Below are 23726 nucleotides of genomic sequence, written 5' to 3' on the forward strand. Positions count from 1 at the left end.
TTCCCATCCTATTCATGTATTTGTCAAGATGCCCCTTAAACGTCACTATTGTCCCTGCTTCCACCACCTCCTCCGGCAGCGAGTTCCAGGCACCCACTACCCTCTGTGTAAACAAACATGCCTTGCATATCTCCTCTAAACCTTGGCCCTCGCACCTGAAACCTACGCCCGTGACTAATTGACACCTCTACCCTGGGAAAAAGCCTCTGACTATCCACTCTGTGTCATTTTCTGTCCCCTCCCCCAATCTGCCATCCCCTGCCCCCAGCCATTGCCACATCCGGAGACCCCGCATGAGCCGAGCAGTGACGCTGAGAGCAGCTCGGACACCAGCCCTCCGCCCAAGACTCAGGAAACCATGGAGCTCAGGTCGGCGAATGTCACTGACTTTCCATCACAGCTGTCTCCTACATCCTCCACCATCCCAGAGACCTCAATTGGACACTTTCATAGAATTTACAGTGCAGAAGGAGGCCATTCGGCCCATCGAGTCTGCACCAGCTCTTGGAAAGAGCACCCTACCCAAGGTCAACACCTCCATCCTATCCCCATAACCCAGTAACCCCACCCAACACTAAGGGCAATTTTGGACACTAAAGGCAATTTAGCATGGCCAATCCACCTAACCTGCACATCTTTGGACTGTGAGAGGAAACCAAAGCACCCGGAGGAAACCCACGCACACACGGGGAGGATGTGCAGACTCCGCACAGACAGTGACCCAAGCTGGAATCGAACCTGGGACCCTGGAGCTGTAAAGCAATTGTGCTATCCACAATGCTATTATGCTGCCCGTACTCTTTAGTGAAGAGGCTCCTGGGACACACTCTGTTATGTAACACACAGTTGATCTGGTGCAGCAGGTGAAGGTAGGAACACCCAAGGGGCGGACAGTCGTAGGGCAGGCTGACCCGAGGAAATAGCTGCTGCACAGGTGGGTTTCGGGATTCTGGAACATTATAGGGGAGATATAGTCGCAGAGTCAGGGACTACATGAGGGGTTGTCAGCAAGCATTCAGCACCTGCAGGTGCAGTTGGAGAATCCAACCACGTGCAGCAGCAGGAGGTGGTGCTGACAGTACGTGCCTACCAGGCCAACACCGCATGGGTGGCAGCCGCAGTGGAGACATTGGGGGCAATGGTTTTTGGCATGTCCAAGACCTGGGGCATTCTGTGCGGGTACTGGCCGAGGCCCTTGACAGGGCTGCTCTTCACAGGCGACCATGTCCCAAAGCCAGCTGGCGAGGAGAGGACACGAAAAGTCGTTGGCTGATAGGATCAAGGAAAACCCTAAGGCTTTCTATAGGTATATCAGGAACAAAAGAATGACTAGAGTAAGATTAGGGCCAATCATGGATAGTAGTGGAAAGTTGTGTGTGGAATCAGAGGAGATAGGGGAAGCGTTAAATGGATATTTTTCATCAGTGTTTACACTGGAGAAAGACAATGTTGTCGAGGAGAATACTCAGGTACAGTCGACCAGGCTAGATGGGATTGAGGTTCACAAGGAGGAGGTGTTAGCAATTTTGGAAAGTGTAAAAATAGATAAGTCCCCTGGGCCAGATGGGATTTATCCTAGGATTCTCTGGGAAGCCAGGGAGGAGATTGCAGAGCCTTTGTCCTTGATCTTTATGTCGTCTTTGTCGACAGGAATAATGCCGGAAGACTGGAGGACAGCAAATGTTGTCCCCTTGTTCAAGAAGGGGAGTAGAGACAACCCTGGTAATTATAGACCTGTGAGCCTTACTTCGGTTGTGGGTAAAATGTTGGAAAAGGTTATAAGAGATAGGGTTTATAATCATCTTGAAAAAAACAAGTTGATTATCGATACTCAACACGGTTTTGTGAAGGGTAGGTCATGCCTCACAAACCTTATTGAGTTTTTTGAGAAGGTGACCAAACAGGTGGATCAGGGTAAAGCTGTTGATGTGGTGTATATGGATTTCAGTAAGGCGTTTGATAAGGTTCCCCACGGTAGGCTATTGCAGAAAATACGGAAGTATGGGATTGAAGGTGATTTAGCGGTTTGGATCAGTAATTGGCTAGCTGAAAGAAGACAGAGGGTGGTGGTTGATGGCAAATGTTCATCCTGGAGTTCAGTTACTAGTGGTGTACCGCAAGGATCTGTTTTGGGGCCACTGCTGTTTGTCATTTTTATAAATGACCTGGAAGAGGGTGTAGAAGGATGGGTTAGTAAATTTGCAGATGACACGAAGGTCAGTGGAGTTGTGGATAGTGCCTAAGGATGTTATAGGTTACAGAGGGACATAGATAAACTGCAGAGCTGGGCTGAGAGGTGGCAGATGGAGTTTAATGCGGAAAGGTGTGAGGTGGTTCACTGTGGAAGGAGTAACAGAAATGTAGAGTACTGGGCTAATGGCAAGATTCTTGGTAGTGTAGATGAACAGAGAGATCTCGGCATCCAGGCACATAAATCCCTGAAAGTTGCCACCCAGGTTAATAGGGCTGTTAAGAAGGCATATGGTGTGCTAGCCTTTATAAGTAGGGGGATTGAGTTTCGGAGCCACGAGGTCATGCTGCAGCTGTACAAAACTCTGGTGCGGCTGCACCTGGAGTACTGCGTGCAGTTCTGGTCACCACATTATAGGAAGGATGTGGAAGCTTTGGAAAGGGTTCAGAGGAGATTTACTAGGATGTTGCCTGGTATGGAGGGAAGGTCTTATGAGGAAAGGCTCAGGGACTTGAGGTTGTTTTCGTTAGAGAGGAGAAGGCTGAGAGGTGACTTAATAGAGACATATAAGATAGTCAGAGGGTTAGATAGGGTGGACAGTGAGAGTCTTTTTCCTCGGATGGTGATGACCAACACGAGGGGACATAGCTTTAAATTGAGGGGTGAGAGATATAGGACAAATGTCAGAGGCAGTTTCTTTACTCAGAGAGTAGTAGGGGTGTGGAACGCCCTGCCTGCAACAGTAGTAGACTCGCCAAATTTAAGGGCATTTAAGTGGTCACTGGATAGACATATGGATGAAAATGGAATAGTGTAGGTGAGATAGGCTTCAGATGGTTTCACGGGTCGGCGCAACATCGAGGGCCGAAGGGCCCGTACTGCGCTGTAATGTTCTACGTTCTATGTTCTATGTAGTGGCGCTCCTGAGCATGGCCTGTTGCTCGGAGGGCGACAAGCAAGTCATCAATCGCCCCCTGTAACCTGGGGCATGCCAACGATGGCTGCAAATCCTGCTGCCCGGGCATCCTGTTGGGCATGGTCCAGATTGAAGATTATGTAGTCCGATGCCCATGCGCATAAGGCATCCGTGACGGCGCTGAGGCACCTGTGAGCGGACATTTGCGATACCCTGCAGGTCCACGCTAGAGAACTGGAATGAGCCCGAAGCAGAAAGGTTCAGGGCGACTGTATCCTTTATGACCACAGGGAGCCAGTGTCCGCCTCTAAACCCCGGAGTGCCAGGTGGTGCACGGTCTCCCTGGTGAGCGGGAGCCAATGGCGGCACACGCGGTCCGGCAGCTCCTTCAACAGCAGGCGCTGATGGTACACAGGTGGCCTGATACAGCTTTGCTTTGCCCCTGCTCCTAGGCCTGTTGAACAGCTGACATTCAGCCTCACCGGCTGGCCTTGCTCTTCTGCCACAGGCTTCTCTTGTACAGTATCCACCCTGACCTGACCCTGGATCGCTGCCGTGCATCCGATATGGCTCTAGCGGCCAGGTAGATAGCGAGCATTGCTAGCTGTAGTCCAAAATCAGAGTCTCTGTGGGGGAAGTGGGGAGAGACAGAGAATATCAGCAAGATGAGGATTCCTTTGACCATCCAATGCGACCAGGTTTCATGGTTGTTATATTACGTATAGTAATATTTTATTAGTCATTTTCTTACTTCCAGAACGGTTGGATGGTTGATGTTCAGTAACACTCGAAGTCTTCAAATTAAGCAAATACTGTTTGTTGAGTATGAGTTTGTTCCCTCTTCGACAACTATAACTGAAGATTAGATCAATAAGATGGGGCAACACGGTAGCACAAGTGATTAGCACTGTGGCTTCACAGTGTCAGGGAGCCAGGTTCGATTCCCTGCTGGGTCTGTCTGTGCGGACTCTGCATGTTCTCCCTGTGCCTGCGTGGGTTTCCTCCGGGTGCTCCGGTTTCCTCCCACAGTTCAAAGACGTGCAGGTTAGGTGGATTGACCATGATAAATTGCCCTTAGTGACCAAAAAAGGTTCGGTGGGGTTATTGGGTTACGGGGATAGGGCTTAAGTGGGTCGGTGCAGATTCGATGGGCCAAATGGCCTCCTTCTGCACTGTATGTTCTATGTTCTATTAAGTACACATATATTGTTTAACTACATCTGCTCACTAAACTATATCTCTAACACTCTTCACTAGTTACTCCTGATACGAATAGGAGGGAACCCTCTCTGAGTGTAGCTGTGGTGCTGCCATCCAGCACTTACTTACAGATGTTAACCCCTTACACACCTGCAGATATACAGATCACTACAATGGTCATCTTGAGTTGTGCTGCTGTGCCACCCTTAACCTGTGCCCTGTGCCCCTCCCTCCCCCCTCCCCTCCCCCCGCCCTTCAAGATAATGTAGTCCACACTGTCATTTTTTTTTTTATAAATGTTTTTATTCAGTTTTCATATTTTATATTGAACAAATTACAAATTGTTAGGCGAGAGAGACAAAACAAAAAAAAAAAAAACCAAACACGCAAAAATTAACATACATATTTACAGGTAAGCATCTTCGTAGTAGTAACTGCGCCCCCCCCCCCCCCTCAACATGTTTATTTAGCTTGGTTTTGGGCCTTAGCTAGCCATCGAACCCCCGTAACGAACCTGTAGCCCCCCCCCTCCCGCTACCTTCCCCCGACTATTCTTCCTCTTGTACATTGGCCACAAATAGGTCCCGGAACAGTTGCATGAATGGCTCCCACGTTCTGTGGAAGCCGTCGTCCGACCCTCGGATGGCAAATTTGATTTTCTCCATTTGGAGAGATTCCGAGAGGTCGGACAGCCAGTCCGCAGCTCTGGGCGGTGCTGCTGACCGCCAGCCAAACAGGATTCTACGGCGGGCGATCAGGGAGGCAAAGGCAAGGGCGTCCGCCCTCCTCCCCAGGAATAGATCTGGCTGGTCTGAAACCCCGAAGACCGCCACTATCGGGCATGGCTCCACCCTCACCCCCACCACTTTGGACATAGCCTCGAAGAAGGCTGTCCAGTACTCCACAAGTCTGGGGCAAGACCAGAACATGTGGGCGTGGTTGGCCGGGCCTCTTTGGCACCGTTCACATCTGTCTTCCACCTCCGGGAAAAACCTACTCATACGGGTTCTTGTTAAGTGGGCTCTATGTACCACTTTTAGTTGCGTCAGGCTGAGCCTTGCGCACGTGGAGGTGGAGTTGACCCTATGCAGTGCTTCGCTCCAGAGTCCCCACCCTATCTCCATCCCCAGGTCGTCCTCCCATTTCCTCCTTGTTGCGTCCAGTACGGTGTCGTCCCTATCTACCAGTCGGTCATACATGTCACTACAGTTCCCTTTCTCTAGGATACTTGCGTCCAGTAGGTCTTCCAGTAGTGTCTGTCGTGGCGGTTGTGGGTACGTCCTTGTCTCCTTTCGTAGGAAGTTTTTGAGCTGCAGGTACCGTAGCTCGTTCCCCCCAGCTAGCTGAAATTTCTCTGTCAGTTCGTCCAGTGTTGCGATCCTGTCGTCCGTGTATAGGTCCCTGACTGTCAGTGTTCCCCCGTCCTGCCTCCACCTTTTGAAGGTGGCGTCGGTCAGTGCTGGTTTGAACCTATGGTTGTTGCAGATGGGAGCCCTGTTCGACATTTTGGTCAGGCCAAGTTGCTGCCGCAGTTGGTTCCAGGATTGGAGGGTGGCTGTCACCACTGGGCTGCTGGAGTGTTTTTTGGGTGGGGATGGGAGTGCTGCCGTGGCGAGGGCCCGGAGGGAGGTTCCCATGCAGGAGGCCTCCTCCGCACGCACCCACTCAGCTTCTGGCTCCTGGATCCATCCCCTTACTCGCTCGGCTGTTGCTGCCCAGTGGTAGAATTGTAGATTCGGGAGGGCTAACCCTCCCCTGGTTTTTGTTTTTTGTAAGACCTTCTTTGGGATCCTAGCATTTTTACCCCCCCATACGAACGCCATGATGAGTTTGTCCAGCGCTTTGAAAAAGGCCTTGGGGATGTAGATCGGAATGGATCTAAACAGGAAGAGGAACCTGGGCAGTACGTTCATTTTGATCGTCTGAACTCTCCCCGCGAGGGAGAGCGGGAGTGTGTTCCATCTTTGCAGGTCCTTTTTAACTTCCTCCGTCAGGCTGGTGAGGTTCCATTTGTGGATCCCTTTCCAGTCATGGGCTATTTGGATCCCCAGGTAGCGGAATTTATGTCGGGCTTGTTTGAACGGCAGCCCCTTTAGTGCTGCCCCCCCCCCCCCCCCCCCCCCCCCTTGCGGGTGTAATGGGAAGATCTCACTTTTGCTCATGTTGAGTTTGTAGCCCGAGAAGGCTCCAAACTCTTTCAGGAGCGCGATGATTCCGTCCATGCTGCTTTGTGGGTCCGAGATATAGAGGAGCAGATCATCCGCATAGAGTGAGACTCTGTGCTCTCTACCTCCCCTTCGGATCCCCCTCCAATTTTTTGCTGCCCTGAGCACGATTGCTAGCGGTTCAATTGCTAGTGCGAACAGCAGCGGGGACAGTGGGCATCCTTGTCTGGTGCCCCTGTGCAGCTGGAAGTATTGGGAGTTGGTATTGTTGGTCTGTACACTCGCCATGGGAGCGTTGTACAGGAGCTTTACCCAAGCGGTGAACCCTGTTCCAAGCCCGAACCGCTCCAGTACCTCTATGAGGTATTTCCACTCGACTCTGTCGAAGGCCTTTTCTGCGTCCAGGGAGACGATCACCTCTTGTGTTCTCTCCCCGGAGGGGGTCATTATCACGTTCAGCAGGCGCCTGATGTTCGCGGTCAGCTGTCTACCTTTGACAAAGCCCGTCTGGTCCTCTGTGACCACCTCAGGTACACAGTCTTCTAGCCTTTTGGCTAGGATTTTGGCCAGTATTTTGGCGTCTGCATTCAGCAGAGATATGGGTCTGTATGACCCACATTCCGTTGGGTCTTTGTCTTTCTTAGGTATCAGCGAGATTGAGGCCTGTGCTAACGTGGGTGGCAACGTGCCCCTAGCTAGCGAGTCTGTGAACATCTCCCGCAGGTGCGGGGCCAGCGCTGTCGCAAATTTTTTGTAGAAGTCCGCCGGGAATCCGTCCGGTCCCGGCGCCTTCCCCGCCTGCATGGAGCTAATGCTCTCCATGATCTCTCCCAGTGCTAGTGGTGCTTCCAGATCCCGTTTTCTGCCCTCTCCCACAACTGGTATGTTCAGTCCGTCAAGAAACCGGTTCATCCCAGCCTTCCCCGTTGGGGGCTCTGAGGTGTACAGCTCTTGGTAGAAGGCCTTGAAGGTTTTGTTAATCCTCTCTGGTTCTGTTTCCAACGTGCCTCTGGTATCTCTGATTTGCGCAATTTCTCTGCTGGCTGCCTGCTTTCTCAGCTGGTGGGCCAACAGGCGGCTGGCTTTGTCTCCGTGTTCGTATAGGGCCCCGCGTGCCTGGCGGAGTTGGTGTACTGCTTTCCTGGTGGAGAGCAGGTCAAAGTTCCTTTGTAGTTCTTTTCTCTCCGCCAGGAGTTCTACAGTCGGGGCCTCGGAGTATTTATGGTCTACCTCCAGTATGGAGTCGACCAGCTTCTGCCTAGCCACCCTTTCCTCCCTATCTCTTCGCGCTTTGTAGGCTATGATTTCCCCTCTTAGTACGGCCTTAAGCGCTTCCCAGAACGTGGAGGGTGAGACCTCCCCGTTTTGGTTGATCTCAGTGTACTCCGCTATGGCCTGCGCTATCCTTTCGCTGAAGGCCTTGTCAGCTAGTAAGGCACCGTCCAGCCTCCATTTGGGGCGCTGGGCCCTTCCCGTCTCTAGCCGCACATCCATGTAGTGTGGAGCGTGGTCTGATATCACAATTGCGGAGTATTCCACCTTGTCTATCTCTGGAAGCACCGTTTTCCCCACCACAAAGAAGTCAATTCTGGTGTACACGTTGTGTACTGGGAGAAGAAAGAGAATTCTTTCTCCCCCGGGTGGGCGAATCTCCAGGGGTCTACTGCTCCCATCTGCTCCATATAGTGGCTGAGTTCCCTTGCCATGTTTGAGGTTTTCCCCGTTCTGAGGTTTGATCTGTCCGTCGTTGGGTCCTGTACACAGTTGAAGTCCCCCCCCATGATTAGTCGGTGCGTCGCTATGTCCGGGATTTCTGCCATGGTCTTTTGGATGAAGCTCGTGTCGTCCCAGTTGGGCGCGTACACGTTAACTAGAACTACCGGCGCCCCATCCAGGGCCCCGCTGACCATGACATACCGTCCCCCTGGGTCCGTAACCGTCTTTGTCGCCCTAAACATTGTCCTCTTGCCAATCAGGATCGCCACCCCCCTGGCCCTTGCCCCATAACAGGAATGATAGGTTTTTCCCACCCAGCCCTTTCTTACCCGCAGTTGGTCCTGCTCCCTCAAGTGCGTCTCTTGGAGGAAGACTATGTCGGCCCTCATGTTTCTAAGGTGGGTGAGGACTCTAGATCTCTTCACTGGGCCGTTAAGTCCCCTTACGTTCCAGGTGACTATTCTGGTGGGGGGCTTCTGCCCCCTTGCTCCTGTGGGGTTAACCATATTTGTCCGGTGGACGCGCCCCTGCCCTCTGGGGTTTCCCTTTGTTAGGGGGCCGTCCAGGATGTCCACTATCACTGCTCTCCCCATGCGGTCGGGTCCCTGCGCTCCGGGGTTCCCCCTTGTCCCGGGGACACCCGCCATGGCCGTCCACTGTGTGTCCGCCACGCGGGTAGTCCCCTGCACTCCGGGGGGCCCCTTCACCCACAGACCGTACTGGGTGGGTGCTTGCAGCAGTTCCCTGTTTCGAGCCCTTGTCTGTGGCACTTTGTGGCCCTATTCCCTTACTGGCCTCTTTTGTTCCTTCGTCCCTGCATTTCCCCTCCCTGGTCTCTCGCCCCCCGAGTGCCCCCCCCCCCCCCCCCGCTCTATCCCTTTCGGGGATACCCCTGTATACCCCTCCATTGCCCCTCTCTCCCCCATTCCTGTCCCCATTTGCTCTCCCACCTTTGATGGGTGATCCCCCCCCTCCCCTGCCTGGCGCCTTCCCCCCTGTTGGGGGTGCGCTGCGGCCCTGCTCTGTTGCGCGCCCCCTTCGCTAGCTTTCCTGCTAGAACGGTGGCTCCCCTCTTGGAGGTTGCTGTCCCGCTTCCCCTCTCCCCTCTCCAGTACTCCCGTTCCCTCGTGCCGGGGCCTGGCCTCCCACCTGGAGCGGGCCCTTGGGCATTGGGTTGTTTTCCGTTCTGGGTGTTCCTGCCAGGGGGGAGGGGGCTGGCTTTGCCTCGCCCCTCCCCACCCCCCCGTCGGCATGACGTATCTCCTTGCCATGGGCCCCTCGTCCCTACTTCCCATGGCGTTTTTCCAGCCCGTGCTCCTCGACGAATCTATTCGCCTCGGCAGGGGCTGTAAAGAAATATTCCTTGTGTTGGTATGTGACCCAGAGTTTTGCTGGGTACAGCATACCAAAACGTACTTTGTTCTTATAGAGAGCTGCTTTCGCTCTGTTGAACTCCGCCCGTCTCTTAGCTATGTCCGCTCCAAAATCCTCGTAGATTCGGATGGCGTGCCCGTCCCAATTGCAGGCTCTATTCTCCTTGGCCCAGCGCAGGATTGTCTCCCTATCCCGGTACCGGTGCAGTCTGGCTATAACTGCTCTCGGTTTTGTCCACACTGTCATAATATACATCTATGTATATAATGGAGTGCAGACAGGCAGTGATTGACACACAGGATGACCAGTAAGCACACAGAATAGAGCAACCAATCACCAGACAGGACACGACCACTATAAAGCCAGAGGGCACTAGGTATCCCGCTCTCTCTGGACCCAGCCACTGAGACAGTCAGAGTTTGTGAGCTAGCCAGTGCCAACACCATGCGGTAGCTAGTAAGTCTGGTCAGGCTAGTACTAGGTCTCCAGTCAAGTCAGCATAGTGTCAACCCACAGTTGAACATGTATATTAGTTTAGATGTTAAACAAAATCGTGTTGCATCTCATCAAGTGTTGGAAGTCTGTCTCTCGTTACACTGCATCAAGTGCAGTCCACATCAACCCAGCCAGCCCAACACATCAGTCAACTCTTCCTGGACAACTTTCTCAAGTACTGATGAAAGGAGGCAGTGGCGTAGTGGTATTGTCACTGGATTAGTAATCCAGAGACCCAGGGTAATGTGCTGGGGACCCGGGTTCAAATCCCACCATAGCAGATGGTGAAATTTAAAATCAATCAAAAAATAATCTGGAATTAAGTCTAATGATGACCATGAATACGTTGTCATTAAAAGCCCATCTGGTTCACTAATGTCTCATTCAGGGGGAGGAACTCTGCCGTCCTTACCTGGTCTGACCTCCATGTGATTCCAGACCCACACAGCGATGAAATGGCCTAGCAAGCCACTCAGTTTTAGGGCAATTAGGGATGGGCAACAAATGGGGACCCTGTCAGAGAAGCCCACATCCCAAGAACGAATTAAAAAAAGTTTATTATCGCAAATATAACAGCATGCAACAAAATGCTGGGGTATCTGGTTGGGAATGACAGCCAATATAGGTTCACGAAGGGAAGGTCCTGTCAATTTACCTGAATGGTTTTTTTAAGAGCACAAGCAAGTTTGATAGGGCAGCACGGTAGCATTGTGGATAGCACAATTGCTTCACAGCTCCAGGGTCCCAGGTTCGATTCCCGCCTTGGGTCACTGTCTGCACGTCCTCCCCATGTGTGCTTGGGTTTCCTCCGGGTGCTCCGGTTTCCTCCCACAGTCCAAAGATGTGCAGGTTAGGTGGATTGGCCATGATAAATTGCCCTTCGTGTCCAAAATTACCCTTAGTGTTGGGTGGGTTACTGGGTTATGGGGATAGGGTGAAGGTGTTGACCTTGGGAAGGGTGCTCTTTCCAAGAGCCGGTGCAGCGTCGATGGGCCGAATGGCGTCCTTCTGCACTGTAAATTCTATGAAAGAGTGTAGATTGGATTACATGGAGTTACCTGGAACTTGCAGTGCAGAACCTGGACATTCCGGTTGCACCAGCTTTTAAGCTTCATTTCAGAATATCAGTATTATCCTTCAATCTCTTTCTCCCCTATAAACCTACCTAGCTTCCCCGCAGAAGTATTGGTGCTATTCACCTCAACTATTCCTTGTGGTATCAAGTTCTAAATTCTCAGAAAAGATCAGCCATAATCGTATTGAATGGTGGAGCACGCTCGATGGCCCTTCTGGTTTGCTGCTTTTTCATTTGTTCTAATCATTCTTTGAAAAAGATAAGTCTCTCCTAATTTGGTATTGGATTTATTTGCCATTGTTATAACTTACCAACTCCTGTTCTGGTCTTCTCCATAAATGCAAACATCTTCTCTACTTCTACCCTAAGCCGTCGGTAATTTAAAAAATCCCCATGAGTTCACTGTTCCAGAGAAAAGTACCCTATCCTGTTTAATTATCAATAATCTCTCATTTCTGGCACTATATCTGCAAAATGTTTTGCATTTTTCAAATGCTTCTATATTCTTTGTGTAATATGATGCACAATTCTCCAAGTGTAATAGCAAAGATTTTATTCAAGTTTAGCATCATCTCTCTACTCAATTCTACTCTATAAATGAACCACAGAGCTTTTGTTTACTTTTAAAAGCCTTATTAACCTGTGTTGCTGCTGTTAGTTGGTATATCTGAAAGTTTAGATCCAATCGGGACATGTGGCGAGCCAAAATGCACCACCTCATATTTACCGACATTGAAATTCATTTGCCAATTACACGCAAACCTCTTCAGTATTAATGTTCCTCCCCCCCACCCCCTCATTTAGTGTTGTGTGCTCGGATTTCAGCTCAGCCTTTGGTACAATTACTCAGGAAAGGCTGCCGTGGGGAAAAAAAGAGGGGGTATTGCCACAGATATGTAATTAATTGGCTGACGGAGCCGAGCTGACGGTGCTACAGGGAGTGTCATCCTCGCCCGTGTCCTGTTCCCTTTGTAAATCCAACTGTTGTTGCTCCGTAGGTCATTTCACAGCCGGTTTGAAGGGACGACAAGGAGATTGGGCTCAGCATGGCATCTCAAGGTAAAGTGGTTCCAGCCAGTCACATTGCCAACCGGGGCTATTTCACTAAAACTATTCTGCCTGAATCCTTCATCACATTTCCACTACCTTTGCAGAAAGAAATGTTTCCTGACATCACCACTGAATGGTCCAGCTCTATTTTAAGGTTCTATCCTCTTATTCTGCTCTCTCGTACCAGAGCAAATCATTTCTCTCCATCTACCCGATCGACTCAATTAATCATTTGAAAGGCGGGATTCTCCGGTTCCCCAGCCGCGTGTATCTCGGCAGCGCGCCGTTCGCTGGTGTCGCGATTATCTCTTCCCGCCACTTGTCAGTGTGATTTTCCATTGGAGCCACCCCCATGCCGCTAGGAATACCCGTGTGCGGGGGTGCGCAGCCGGTAGGAACAGAGAATCCCAACGGCCAAAGAATTCCAGCCTGGATCAGCCCTTAATCTTCCAAAGTCAAGGGAATATAACACTAGTCTGTGTGCTGATGTAACTACGATGCAACGTCACATGACTAAGCAACTGAGATCTCGTGGAAAGCAGAAGTACAACCTCGTGTAGAGTACTGACTAAGATCTATAAATACACAAGAATGGTTTTTGTGAAAACAGTCTATGGTAGCATTCTTAGGGTAAGAGGCAACCCCTGAAGAAACCCTGTCTAGAACTCGACTGCAGGAAAAAACAGTCTGCGCAACCTGTCCCCATAGCACAACCCTCCTGCCCTGTCTCATTCTGAAGTGCATCCCCTCTGACCAACATAAAAGACTGAAGTGTGGTCAAGGAGATTGATGATGGGTCAGCTGAAGGAGAGAGAGCATTAAGACAGCAGACACACCAGGAGCAATCTGGGCCTCATTGTCTATCTGTCTGAGGTATAAGAGTCACAAGTTGGAGTTTAATTGCCCCTGTCCACCAGAAACTGGGAATTGGCAATTAAATACAAGCAGGTTATTAGCCGGCTCGCAGTCCGATCATTTCCTCTTGTAACTTTGCTGCCTGGTCAGATATCCCCCAAAAATAGATGTTGTAAACCAGGTCCTAGACATCAATAGACCCTGACATAGTTTTATCCAAGGTCTCAGTGGGGCCCATTTTCCATGAGACAGAAGCAGCAGTTAGACGATATACTGTCAAATAAAGTAAGTCTGAAACTTTGTGTTGGGGAAGCCAGGAGGAGCAGGATTATTCCCCATACTCTGCCTACTTCTCTCCTAGAGGGCCCAACCGAAAACCCTTGTCCCCAGGCCATGTGATCCTCTCCACCCACTAGAGGTCACACTGCTTCTTCACATTTGTTTCAGGTGGGAAGTGAACTGGCAGCATTCAATTAAGGTCCAGATATTTCATTCACCGCTGCTGCGGTGACAGGAGAAGTATTCAATATCTGAGTGAGGAATGAATCTCATGGACAAAAAGAACAAGGAACATCCTGAAGATGAGGAAATAAATTTTACTGTAAATAACAGAACCCTGAGGAAGATTAACATATAGCGGGATCTGGATGTGCAGGTCCACAGTTTGCTAAAAGTGGCAACACAGGTGGCCAAGGTGATCAAGAAGGCATATGGCATGCTTGCCTTCATCAACCAGGGCATTGAGTACAAGAGTTGGGAAATCATGATGCAGCTATATAAAACCTTGGTTAGGCCACATTTGGAGTATTGTGTGCAGTACTGGTCACCACATTATCAAAAGGACATGGAAGCTTTGGAGAGAGTGTAAAGAAGGTTCACCAGGATGTTGCCTGGTCTCAAGGGTGTTGGCTATGAGGAGAGGTTGAATAAACTAGGGTTGTTTTCATCGGAAAGGCAGAGGCTGAGGGGAGACTTGATAGAGGTCTACAAAATTATGAAAGGCATAGACAAGGTGGACAGTCAGAGGCTTTTTCCAAGGGTGGAAGTGTCAATTACAAGGGGGCACAGGTTCAAGGTGAGAGGGGCAAGTTGTTCACCCAGAGAGTGGTGGGTGCCTGGAACGCTCTGCCAGAGGATGTGGTGGCAGCAGGCACATTAGAAACATTTAAGAGGTATCTGGATGGGTACATGAATAGGGAGGAAATAGAGGATATGGACTGAATAAAGGCAGAAAGTTTTTTTAGTTAAGACATCATGATCGGCACAGGCTTGGAGGGCTGAAGGATCTGTTCTTGTGCTGTACTTTTCTTTGTTCCTTCTTTGTTCTTTGAAAGGAGGACCTCTACTACCTTTGGATAGGAATTTTGTTTTCTAAATGTAGTAATATCACATCCCACTTGCTTCAATGTGATGCTGCTTCACTGCAGACAATGAAATAATCATAGAACCCCTACATTGCAGAAGGAGGCCATTAAACCCATCGGATCTGCACTGAACCACTGAAAAAGCACCCTAAGCCAACACCCTTGCCCCATCCCAGTAACCCAAGCCACACATCTTTTGGACACCGAAGGCAATTTTACCAGGGCCAATCCACCCGGCCTGCACATCTTTGGACTGTGGGAGGAAACCCACGCAGACACGGGCGAATATGCAAACTCTACACGGATAGGCACCCAAGGCGGGAATTGAACCCGGGTCCCTGGCGCTGTGAGGCAACAGAGTTAACCACTGTGCCGCTGTGCCGCTTCTGATCTCAGGATCAGTAGCAGAAAGTAAGATTGCACCATCAACAATGGGCTAAATCTCAGGGCCAGGAGCTATAGGAAGTTGCTCCATAGCACTGTTCTGCAGGCCTGCTTGAAAGTTCAACATCAGCGTTGGCCGTTTTTACTACAAGGATCTTGGTCGTATTGGGAAAGGCAGCTCATGTCAGTACTTCTCCAGATGGTTACTCCGTAGCCAACTCTTTCATCTGATGCTGTGTCCATTTCCTTACCTGCAGCACAGCATTCGTACACTCTTGTACTACAATATGTTCACTTGCCCTTGTTGCACTATTTTTAACGTGCAAATCTGTCTCTGCAGTTTGGTGGTTCTGTGTGACTGCTAACAGCTGCGTTTGCAGTTCAGCCTTCTCTTTTAAGTAGTTAGACTTCTCCAACTCCTGCTTAATTTTAATATTTTCAAGCTCTTCTTGATGCTCGGCTTTTAGGTTTCACAACAATACTCTTCAGCTGTAGAAGCTCTTTAATTTGGGCCTCTATTTTTTTACTGAAAGAAAACTCAAGTGCTTCTGTGGCTCCAAGTGCGTGCTCCAGTTTGCACATGTATAGATTAATAACCTTTGAACTTTCACTATTGGTTCAATCCAATTTGGAGTTAAGCATCTCATTCTCCCTGGATAGCTTTTCGTTGGCTGCTGCCATTATCATTGCACGTTGTCAGTGGGCCCAGTGGAAGAAGCAGATAAATTCACCTCTTTATTACCTTCTTCAACAAAACAATGATTCTCCGCAAAAGAAACAACAAAGACTTCCCCTTCATTGGCGTGGAGTCAAAGAGTGTCATAAGGTCACCGACGGATCATCTGCCTCTGCAGTGGCTTCATTCTCTTCCACTCTTTCCGTAAGCAAATTAAGGCCTAGAATATCATCTAGCGGGTGGTCGCCATCATTCTTGGTACGGCCTGTTTCCACTTCCTTTAGCCTGTCCCCAAAGGGAAGTGGAAGGTCTGCAATGCCCTCCTGTGGACCTTGGAGTTGAATAGACAACGGTTGTAGTGTCACTTTATTCAGCCTTGAAACTCTGCCGGGTAACACTGAAACACCAGTTCCTGTGTCTAGTTTGAATTCAGTCAAATGCATTATTACAGCACGCCAATACTGTTTTTTTTCTCTTCCTTTAGTTCCCCTTGATAGATGATTTCCTGATTGTCAAAATCTTGCATTTCTTGAATGAGGTTCATTTTGCGGACTTGTTCTTCTGTCTTCCTGGAACATATCCCATTTTAAAATGACCTAAACAACATTTATTAAACATGAAAAAAATGGATTTATAATCCAATACTCGGGCAGCAGGATGCCGCAGTGGTTAGCACTGCTGCCTCATGGCGCCGAGGACCCAGGTTCGATCCCGGCCCCGGGTTACTGTCCATCTGGAGTTTGCGTATTCTCCCCGTGTCTGCGTGGGTCTCACCTCCACAACCCAAAAGATTTTGGGTGGGTGGATTGGCCACGTTAAATTGCCCTTAATTGGAATCTTTCCCACTTAGCTTAAGAAATACACACCGATTTAAAGATTAACATTGATTACAAAGTATATCTTTTGCTACAATGGTCACATTAACACAAAAAAGTCCCTTTAAACGCACAAGATGACTGTGGTCAATTATACACTCCGCTTGGAACCCAAGTTATTGTCTGTGGTTTGCTTCTCAGAATCCCCGCAGGTGATTGTCGGTTGAAAGTTTCCAAACTCTCAAAAACACGCTTTAAATTTGTCTCTCACAATAATGCTGCCTCACAGCGCCAAAGACCCAGGTTTGATCCCGGCTCCGGGTTACTGCCCATGTGGAGTTTGCACATTCTCCCCATATCTGCGTGGGTCTCATCCCCACAACCTAAAAAACATTTGCAGAGTAGGTAGATTGGCCACACTAAATTGCCCCTTAATTGGGAAAAAATAATTGGGTACTGTAAGTTTATTTTTTTAAAATAATGCGTTCCCTTGGCAGTTTGCATTCCAATATCCAGTCCAGGTTTTACAAATGACACTCTTTAAAAAAAAAAAATCCACTCCAGCTTTAACAGCAAATCCAGTCCAGAATTTCACACCGACCCCATAAGATTTATTTGTCTTGACTGCTGTGCAAACTGCTCACAATGTCTTTAACCTTTGATTCTCAGATGGTATTAAAATTACATCAATCATTTCATCTATCTCTGAAGTCTGCTGTCCCATTTTAAATATAGTTCCTGTGATTGTCTCTCTAACTGAGAGCACTTTGTCTACTCTTCCTTGAATTCTTTGAATAATGTCTTGGTCTCTTTTCTCTTAACTTAAAGTGTCTTAAATGTTCTTTCTGTCCCAATTCCATGGTTATCTGGACTGTACAGGAAGCCTGACTCTTTGCAGCTCCTGTCCTGTCCAGTCTTTCTTCTGGCAGAGTTGAGAGATGTTCTCGAGATCCTGTCTCCAACTGTTCTCAAATTATCTAAACTAACACGTAAAAGTTTGTTACCTTACCAGGGCCTCCAGTTGCTAAGCAACGTCTACATGCTGATGCCTTTTACTTATTTTTCAAACCATAGCCCTCTCTAAGCACAATAGAAACTCATTTGTAACTTAAAACAACCCCCACACATACAAACAATTTGTCCAACGTGAATCTAACAATAGATGTTATAATTTCCGGCATAGAAACATTAAATTAAACGCACTTAAAACTATATCTTATTGCTAATGTTTACAAATACAAATATAAATCCCTGAAAACTACCTTTGTTTTCCTAACAGATTTTACAACCCACAAATTGAACACCTTCTCAGGAAATTTCCCTCACATCTCTGACAAGATTCTTATTCGGCCTCCGCTCTTTGGCCTGTCTAGCCAGTTGTACAGATTGGCTGAAATTTAAATCTTCCTGAGATCGTAAAAAGATTATCGACTAAAATGCCAAGGATTATTCTATCTCTGATTAGGTTGTCTTTTAATGTTCCATATTTCCAGTTTTCAGTGAGGTGGTACAGTTCATTGATGAACAAGTCAATTCCTTCGTGCTGATTTGGATTAAATTTCACCCTCTCAAAGACAATATTTTTACAAAGACTGAAGTACAAATCAAAGGCTTCACTGATATCCTCATAGGAGGCTACCTCTTCTTTCACCCCCTGACTGGCTAGCACATCGTTCGCTATGCTCCCAACAGCGTACAGCAAAGTGCTAACTTGATGCTTGCTCTCTTCACTAGCAACTGTGGCATTGTAGTACTGGGTAAAATGTCTTTGCCAATTATGCCATTTATCAGCTTGTCTGGGGCCCTCAATATTTTGAAATTATTCAGGTCACTGCTGCCTCACAGCGCCAGGGACCCAGATTCATTCCAGACTTGGGTAACTGTCTATGTGGAGTTTGCACGTTTTCCCCGTGTCTGCATGGGTTGCCTCCAGGTACTGTGATTTCCTCCCACAGTCCGAAGATGTGCAGGTTAGGTGGATTGGCCATGTTCTATCACCCGTTAGTCCAAAGATGTGTAGGTTAGGATAAAGGGTTATTCGGATAGGGTGGGGGAGTGTGCTTGGGCAGTGTGCTCTTTCAGAGGGTCAGTGCAGACTCAATGGGACGAATGGCCTTTTACATTGTGGGGATTATATTAAGAAAAAAATCTATATAAAGAGAGAGAGGCATTGTGCTGTTTCAGGATGTATCGAGTCATGGAATCCCTACAGTGCAGAATGAGGCCATTCGGCCCATCAAGTCTGCACCGACCCTCTGAAAGAATACCTCACCCAATCTCACTCCCCACACTATCCCATTAACTCCAAAATCTAACCTACACATTTTTTTTTTTTAAATAATTTTTATTAAGGTTTTCACAAAATATAAACAACAAAACAATATTAACAAAACAACCATGGTAAAAACCCAAGAACAACAACCACCCAATTACAAAAGCAACTACTAAAACACAAAAAAAAAGCAAGCAACAAAAAGGAAAGAGATAACACCCGCCACATCCAACAAACCCATGTACACAATGTAACCTACACATTTTATATATCCCCCCCCCCGCCCTAGCTGACCTAAAGAAAACATATCACCTGGATTAGATCACCAACATAATACATAGCCTCTGGGCTGGATGACCTATAAAATATATATCCCGGATTGGATGGCATATAGAATACATATCACCTAGATTATATGACCTATAGACTTTTTACTGCCCTGGATTAGATGACATTGTACATATGCTCTCTGGATTAGATTACCTATAGAATATATACCCCATGGATAGATTATCTATACAATATGTACCCAATTTGGATTATCTATAGAATATATGTGCCTTGGATTAGATGAACTATAGAATATATAGTCCCAGATCAGATTCAATATAGAATATATATCCTCTCGATACGATTATCTACAGAATATATACTCAACTGAATTAGATGACTCATATTATATATATCCCCCGGATTAGATTATCTACAGAAGATTTAATTTTGGATTATATTATCTATAGAATTGATACCCCCTGGATTCAATGGCCTATACAATATATAAACCCCAGATTATATTATCTATGGAACTTTATCCCTTGGATTAGATTATCTATGGAATGCATAGCCCCCGGATTAGATGACCTGTAGAATATATATCGCCTCGATTAAATGTAGAATGTATACCTCCTGGATTAGATTACCTATAGCTGTTTTATCCCCTGAATTAAGTAACCTATCGAATATATATCCTATTTAAATTACCTAATGAATATATCCCCCCCTGGATTAGATTATCTGGAGAATATATACCCCTGGTTTAGATTGTCTACAAAATATATACCCCAGATTAGATTAAGTATAGAATATATACCTCTGAATTAGATGACCCTTTGAATATATATCCCCAGATTAGTTTACCTACAGAATATAAATTGATTAGTTGATCTGTCGCATATATATCTCCTTTAGATGACCTAACGAATATTTACCCTTGGATTAGATTATATAGATATATATATAGAGAATATATAATGCCTGAATCACATTACCTATAGAATGCATACCCCCTGAATTAGATGACGTATAGCACATATATCCCCTGGATTAGATGACCTATAGATCATATATCCCCTCAATTAGTTTACTGATGGAATGCGCATATGTCCTCTGGATTAAATGATGAACTCCCTCACTCTACAAGCTATCCAGTTCCCAGTCACAGTACATCACTGAGATCTCTTTCTTTCAGGTGGAGGTTCTGCAAATTTTGCCACGCAATTACTGAAATCGCTGAATAAATATCGGGCAAAGCATGGAGCGCGGCCGTTAGCTCTGAACCCAGTAATCAGCAAGAAGGCTGAGAATTGGGCAAACCATCTTGTGAGCTCCAAAACATTGCAGCACAGCGACACACCGCATGGGGAGAATATCTGGTGTCAGCAAGGCCATGGCAGCCTGCCGGTTACAGGTACGTCACATCATAAAGTTGGAAACTACTACCTGGTAAGCTTAATATCTGCCACAGGAAAAATGGCAGAAGCTATTATTAAAGAAGCTTTAGCAAGGCTTTTAGATAAGTTCAAGGTAAATTCAGGCAGAGTCAACATGGTTTTGTGAAAGGGAAATAATGTTTAGCCAACCTATTGGAGTTCTTTGAGGAAGTAACATATGCTGAGGATAAAGGGAAACCATTGGATGTACTGTATGTGGGTTTCCAGAAGGCATCTGATAAAGCCACCATTATGAAAGGATGCCTGATCTCTAAGTGAGCTTGTGGGTCCCCCACACTCCCCATCCATGGGCAATGTCACACCCCACACACATGGGCATTACTACACCCCACGCCCAAGCGCGGAGACCCCGCTATAGGGTTCCTGGGGGACACCCTCTTCAGTCCCCCCACTCCAGCACCCCTACCCATCACCCCCCCCCACCCCAACCTTCCAGAGGCCCCCACTTACCTGCCCTGCATGCCCCTTCCCTTCATACCTCCCTTCCACCCTCCTTTCATGGTCATGGCCCCAACTCAGGGCCTGACCCTTGGCAGTGCCACCCTGGCACCCTTGCACTGCAACCATGTCATCCCAGCAGTGTTCCTGCCAGCTTGACAATGCCACCTAGACTGTGTCAGGGTGGCAGTGCCAAGGTGCCCATGTTCCAGGGAGAGGGCCAGTGAGCCGTCCTGCACTATTCCTGGCCAACCAGGGGCTTCTGGTGGCCCGGTAGACTCATCGGTGCCGTTCCGCCTTGTCCACGTTTGTGTGGACCAGCACTGAACAGCGCACAGGTGCAGTCTCGCTGGGTGGGTGGTAGATCCCAGGTCAGCCTGCCTACGTGGGTTTAAAACTTACATAGACACACTGTTTGGCCATGGCCCTTTTGGACGGGATTCTGATTCTGACGTCTTGCGGCACGTGGGTATATCCCACGAGGTGTAAAGGCTGCCAGAAAGCCCATGGGAGGCCTCCCCCAGCATCTACAGGCTACGTTGATTATCACTCGAATGCAATGCGGCTGGTAGATTGCACCCATAGAAAGGTTAAGTGAATGGGCAAAGATCTGGGAAAAGGCGGTACAATGGCAGAGTGGTTAGCACTGCAGTCTCACAGCACCAGGGACCCGAGTTCAATTCAGGCCTTGGGTGACTGTCTGTGTGGAGTTTGCACTTTCTCCCCGTGTCTGTGTGGGTTTCTTCCGGGTGCTCCGGTTTCCTCCCAATGAAGTGCAGGCGAGGTGGGTTGGTCATGGTAAAATTGCCCCTTAGTGTCCAAGGGTGTGGAGGTTAGGTGGGGTTGCGGGGATAGGGCGGGGGAGTTTGCCTAGGTTGGGCGCTTTTTCAGATGGTCGGTGCAGACTCAATGGGCCGAATGGCCTCCTTCTGCCTTGTAAGGATTCTGTGGAGTGTATTGTGGGAAAGTAGGAAGTCGTCCATTTGGGAAAATGTGAAGCTGCCCATTTTGGCAAAAGAAGAAAAAGAGAAACATATGGTTGGAGACTGCAGAGCCCCGAGCTGCAGAGGGATCTGGGTATCTTGGTGCATGAACCACAAAAGGCCAGTATACAGGTACAGCAAGTAATTATGAAAGCCAATAAATAGAACGTTATCACTTACTGCAAGCAAATTGAATACAAAAGTAGGAAGGTTATACTTCAATGAATAGGGATATGGTGTATTAAAACAAACTTTATTATTAATACAGTATTAAAATATCTTAAACATCACACCAGAAAATAGCTTACAGTTACCCCTTAAATAATGCTAATCAATGTAGTGAATACAATAACCTAACTGCTATCCCATTCAAACAACAAAGTATCTCCGCTCTCAATCCACTGTTAAAATACAGTTAGGGTTAGGGTTAGAATATCTGCTGTTCTTTGAGACTGTTTTAAAGAAAAGACCTGTGTCCTGTCAGTACCATGCAGAAATTCTAGCTGTATTTCTTCAGAACTGTTTCAGCTTGCTTCAACTCACCTTCTAATTATACTCTTCTGAACTACTTGGAAAGAAACTGCTGATCTATCGGCAGACATATGTTTTAACTGACCTGAGATGTGTGACATCTGCTCACATCTCTAACCAACACTCAACTAACACTGCTTTCCTGCAAAATCATAGAATTATAGAATTTACAGTGTAGAAGGAGGCCATTTGGCCCATCGAGTCTGCACCAGCCTTTGGAAAGGGCACCCGACTTAAGCCCACATCTCCACCCTATCCCCGTAACCCAGTAACCCCAGCTAACATTTTTGGACACTAAAGGGAAATTTAGCATAGCCAATCCACCTAACCTGCACATCTTTGAACTGTGGGAGGAAACCAGAGCACCCGGAGGAAACCCACACAAACACGGGGAGAACGTGCAGACTCCACACAGACAGTGACCCAAGAGGGAATCGAACCTGGGACGTTGGCACTGTGAAGTAACAGTGCTAACCACTGCCTGCATTTGTGGCTCCTCCCAGCAATCATCTTCCCAAGCTGAATTCTAATTAACTCCACAGGGAATCCAAACAATGGTCCATTACCCAGGCTATTTACGATGTTTTAATTACACCCCTGGCTCCCAAACACTTTCAACCCAGGATTCTTTAAAAGCACCTCTGATCCAGGTTTTTAACCCTTACCAGGGCCGGCTCAAGGCACCGGCAACTCGGGCAGTCGCCCGGGGCGCCATGTGCTAGGGGGCGCCAGAGACTCGGGTCCCGCGCATGCGCAGTTGGGCAGGTGCCAACCAGCGCATGCGCGGTGGCCGCCCTCCCCCAGGGCGGCCCCCCCGCTCGGTCCGCCCCCCTCCCTCGGCCCGCCCCCCCCACCCCTCCCTCGGTCCGCCCCCCCCCCTCGGTCCGCCCCCCCCCCCCTCGGTTCCCCCCCCCGCCCCGGTCCCCCCCCCGCCCCCCCCCTCGGGTCCGCCCCCCCCTCGGGTCTGCCCCGCCCCCCCCCTCGGGTCCGCCCCCCCCTCGGGTCTGCCCCCCCCTCGGGTCCGCCCCCCCCCGCCCCCCTCGGGTCCCCCCGCCCCGCCCCCCCCCCCCCTCGGCCCCCCCCCAAGGGCGCCGAAGTTCAGCTTGCCCGCGGCGCCAGCAACCCTAGGGCCGGCGCTGACCCTTACTGCAAAAAATACCGACAATATATGTGAAATTCCTATCTTCATCACAGATGAGGAGAAATATTTTCTCTCCGAGGACTGTCCAACATTGAAACCCTCTGCGTCAGAAGGCAGTGGAGGTGGAGCCATTGAATATTTTTAAGTCGGAGGTAAAGCGATTCTTGTTCGGCAAGGGAATCACAGGTTATTGGGGGTCGATGAAAATGGAATTCAAAATATCTTATTAAATGGTGGAGCAGGCTTGAGGGGCTGAATGTCTCATCTCTGCTCCTAATTCATATGTCTGTATCTCTGTTTAACATTCCCTGCTGTAAGGAGAATGACCCTAGCTTATCTAGTTTTCCAAATAACT

The 23726-nt window shown here is 48.5% G+C and overlaps 1 protein-coding gene across 1 annotated transcript in view; it reads left to right on the forward strand.

Moving 5' to 3' along the window:
• Positions 1–23726, forward strand: part of LOC119955932 — a 247361-nt gene that overhangs the window by 158119 nt on the left and 65516 nt on the right. The window contains exons 16-17 of the mRNA XM_038782590.1: positions 17105–17265; positions 20017–20235. Of these exons, the coding sequence (XP_038638518.1) occupies positions 17105–17265; positions 20017–20235 (380 nt within the window). The remainder of the gene's footprint in view (positions 1–17104; positions 17266–20016; positions 20236–23726) is intronic.

This window comes from Scyliorhinus canicula, chromosome 21 (assembly GCF_902713615.1).
Source record: "Scyliorhinus canicula chromosome 21, sScyCan1.1, whole genome shotgun sequence".
Taxonomy (NCBI): domain Eukaryota; kingdom Metazoa; phylum Chordata; class Chondrichthyes; order Carcharhiniformes; family Scyliorhinidae; genus Scyliorhinus; species Scyliorhinus canicula.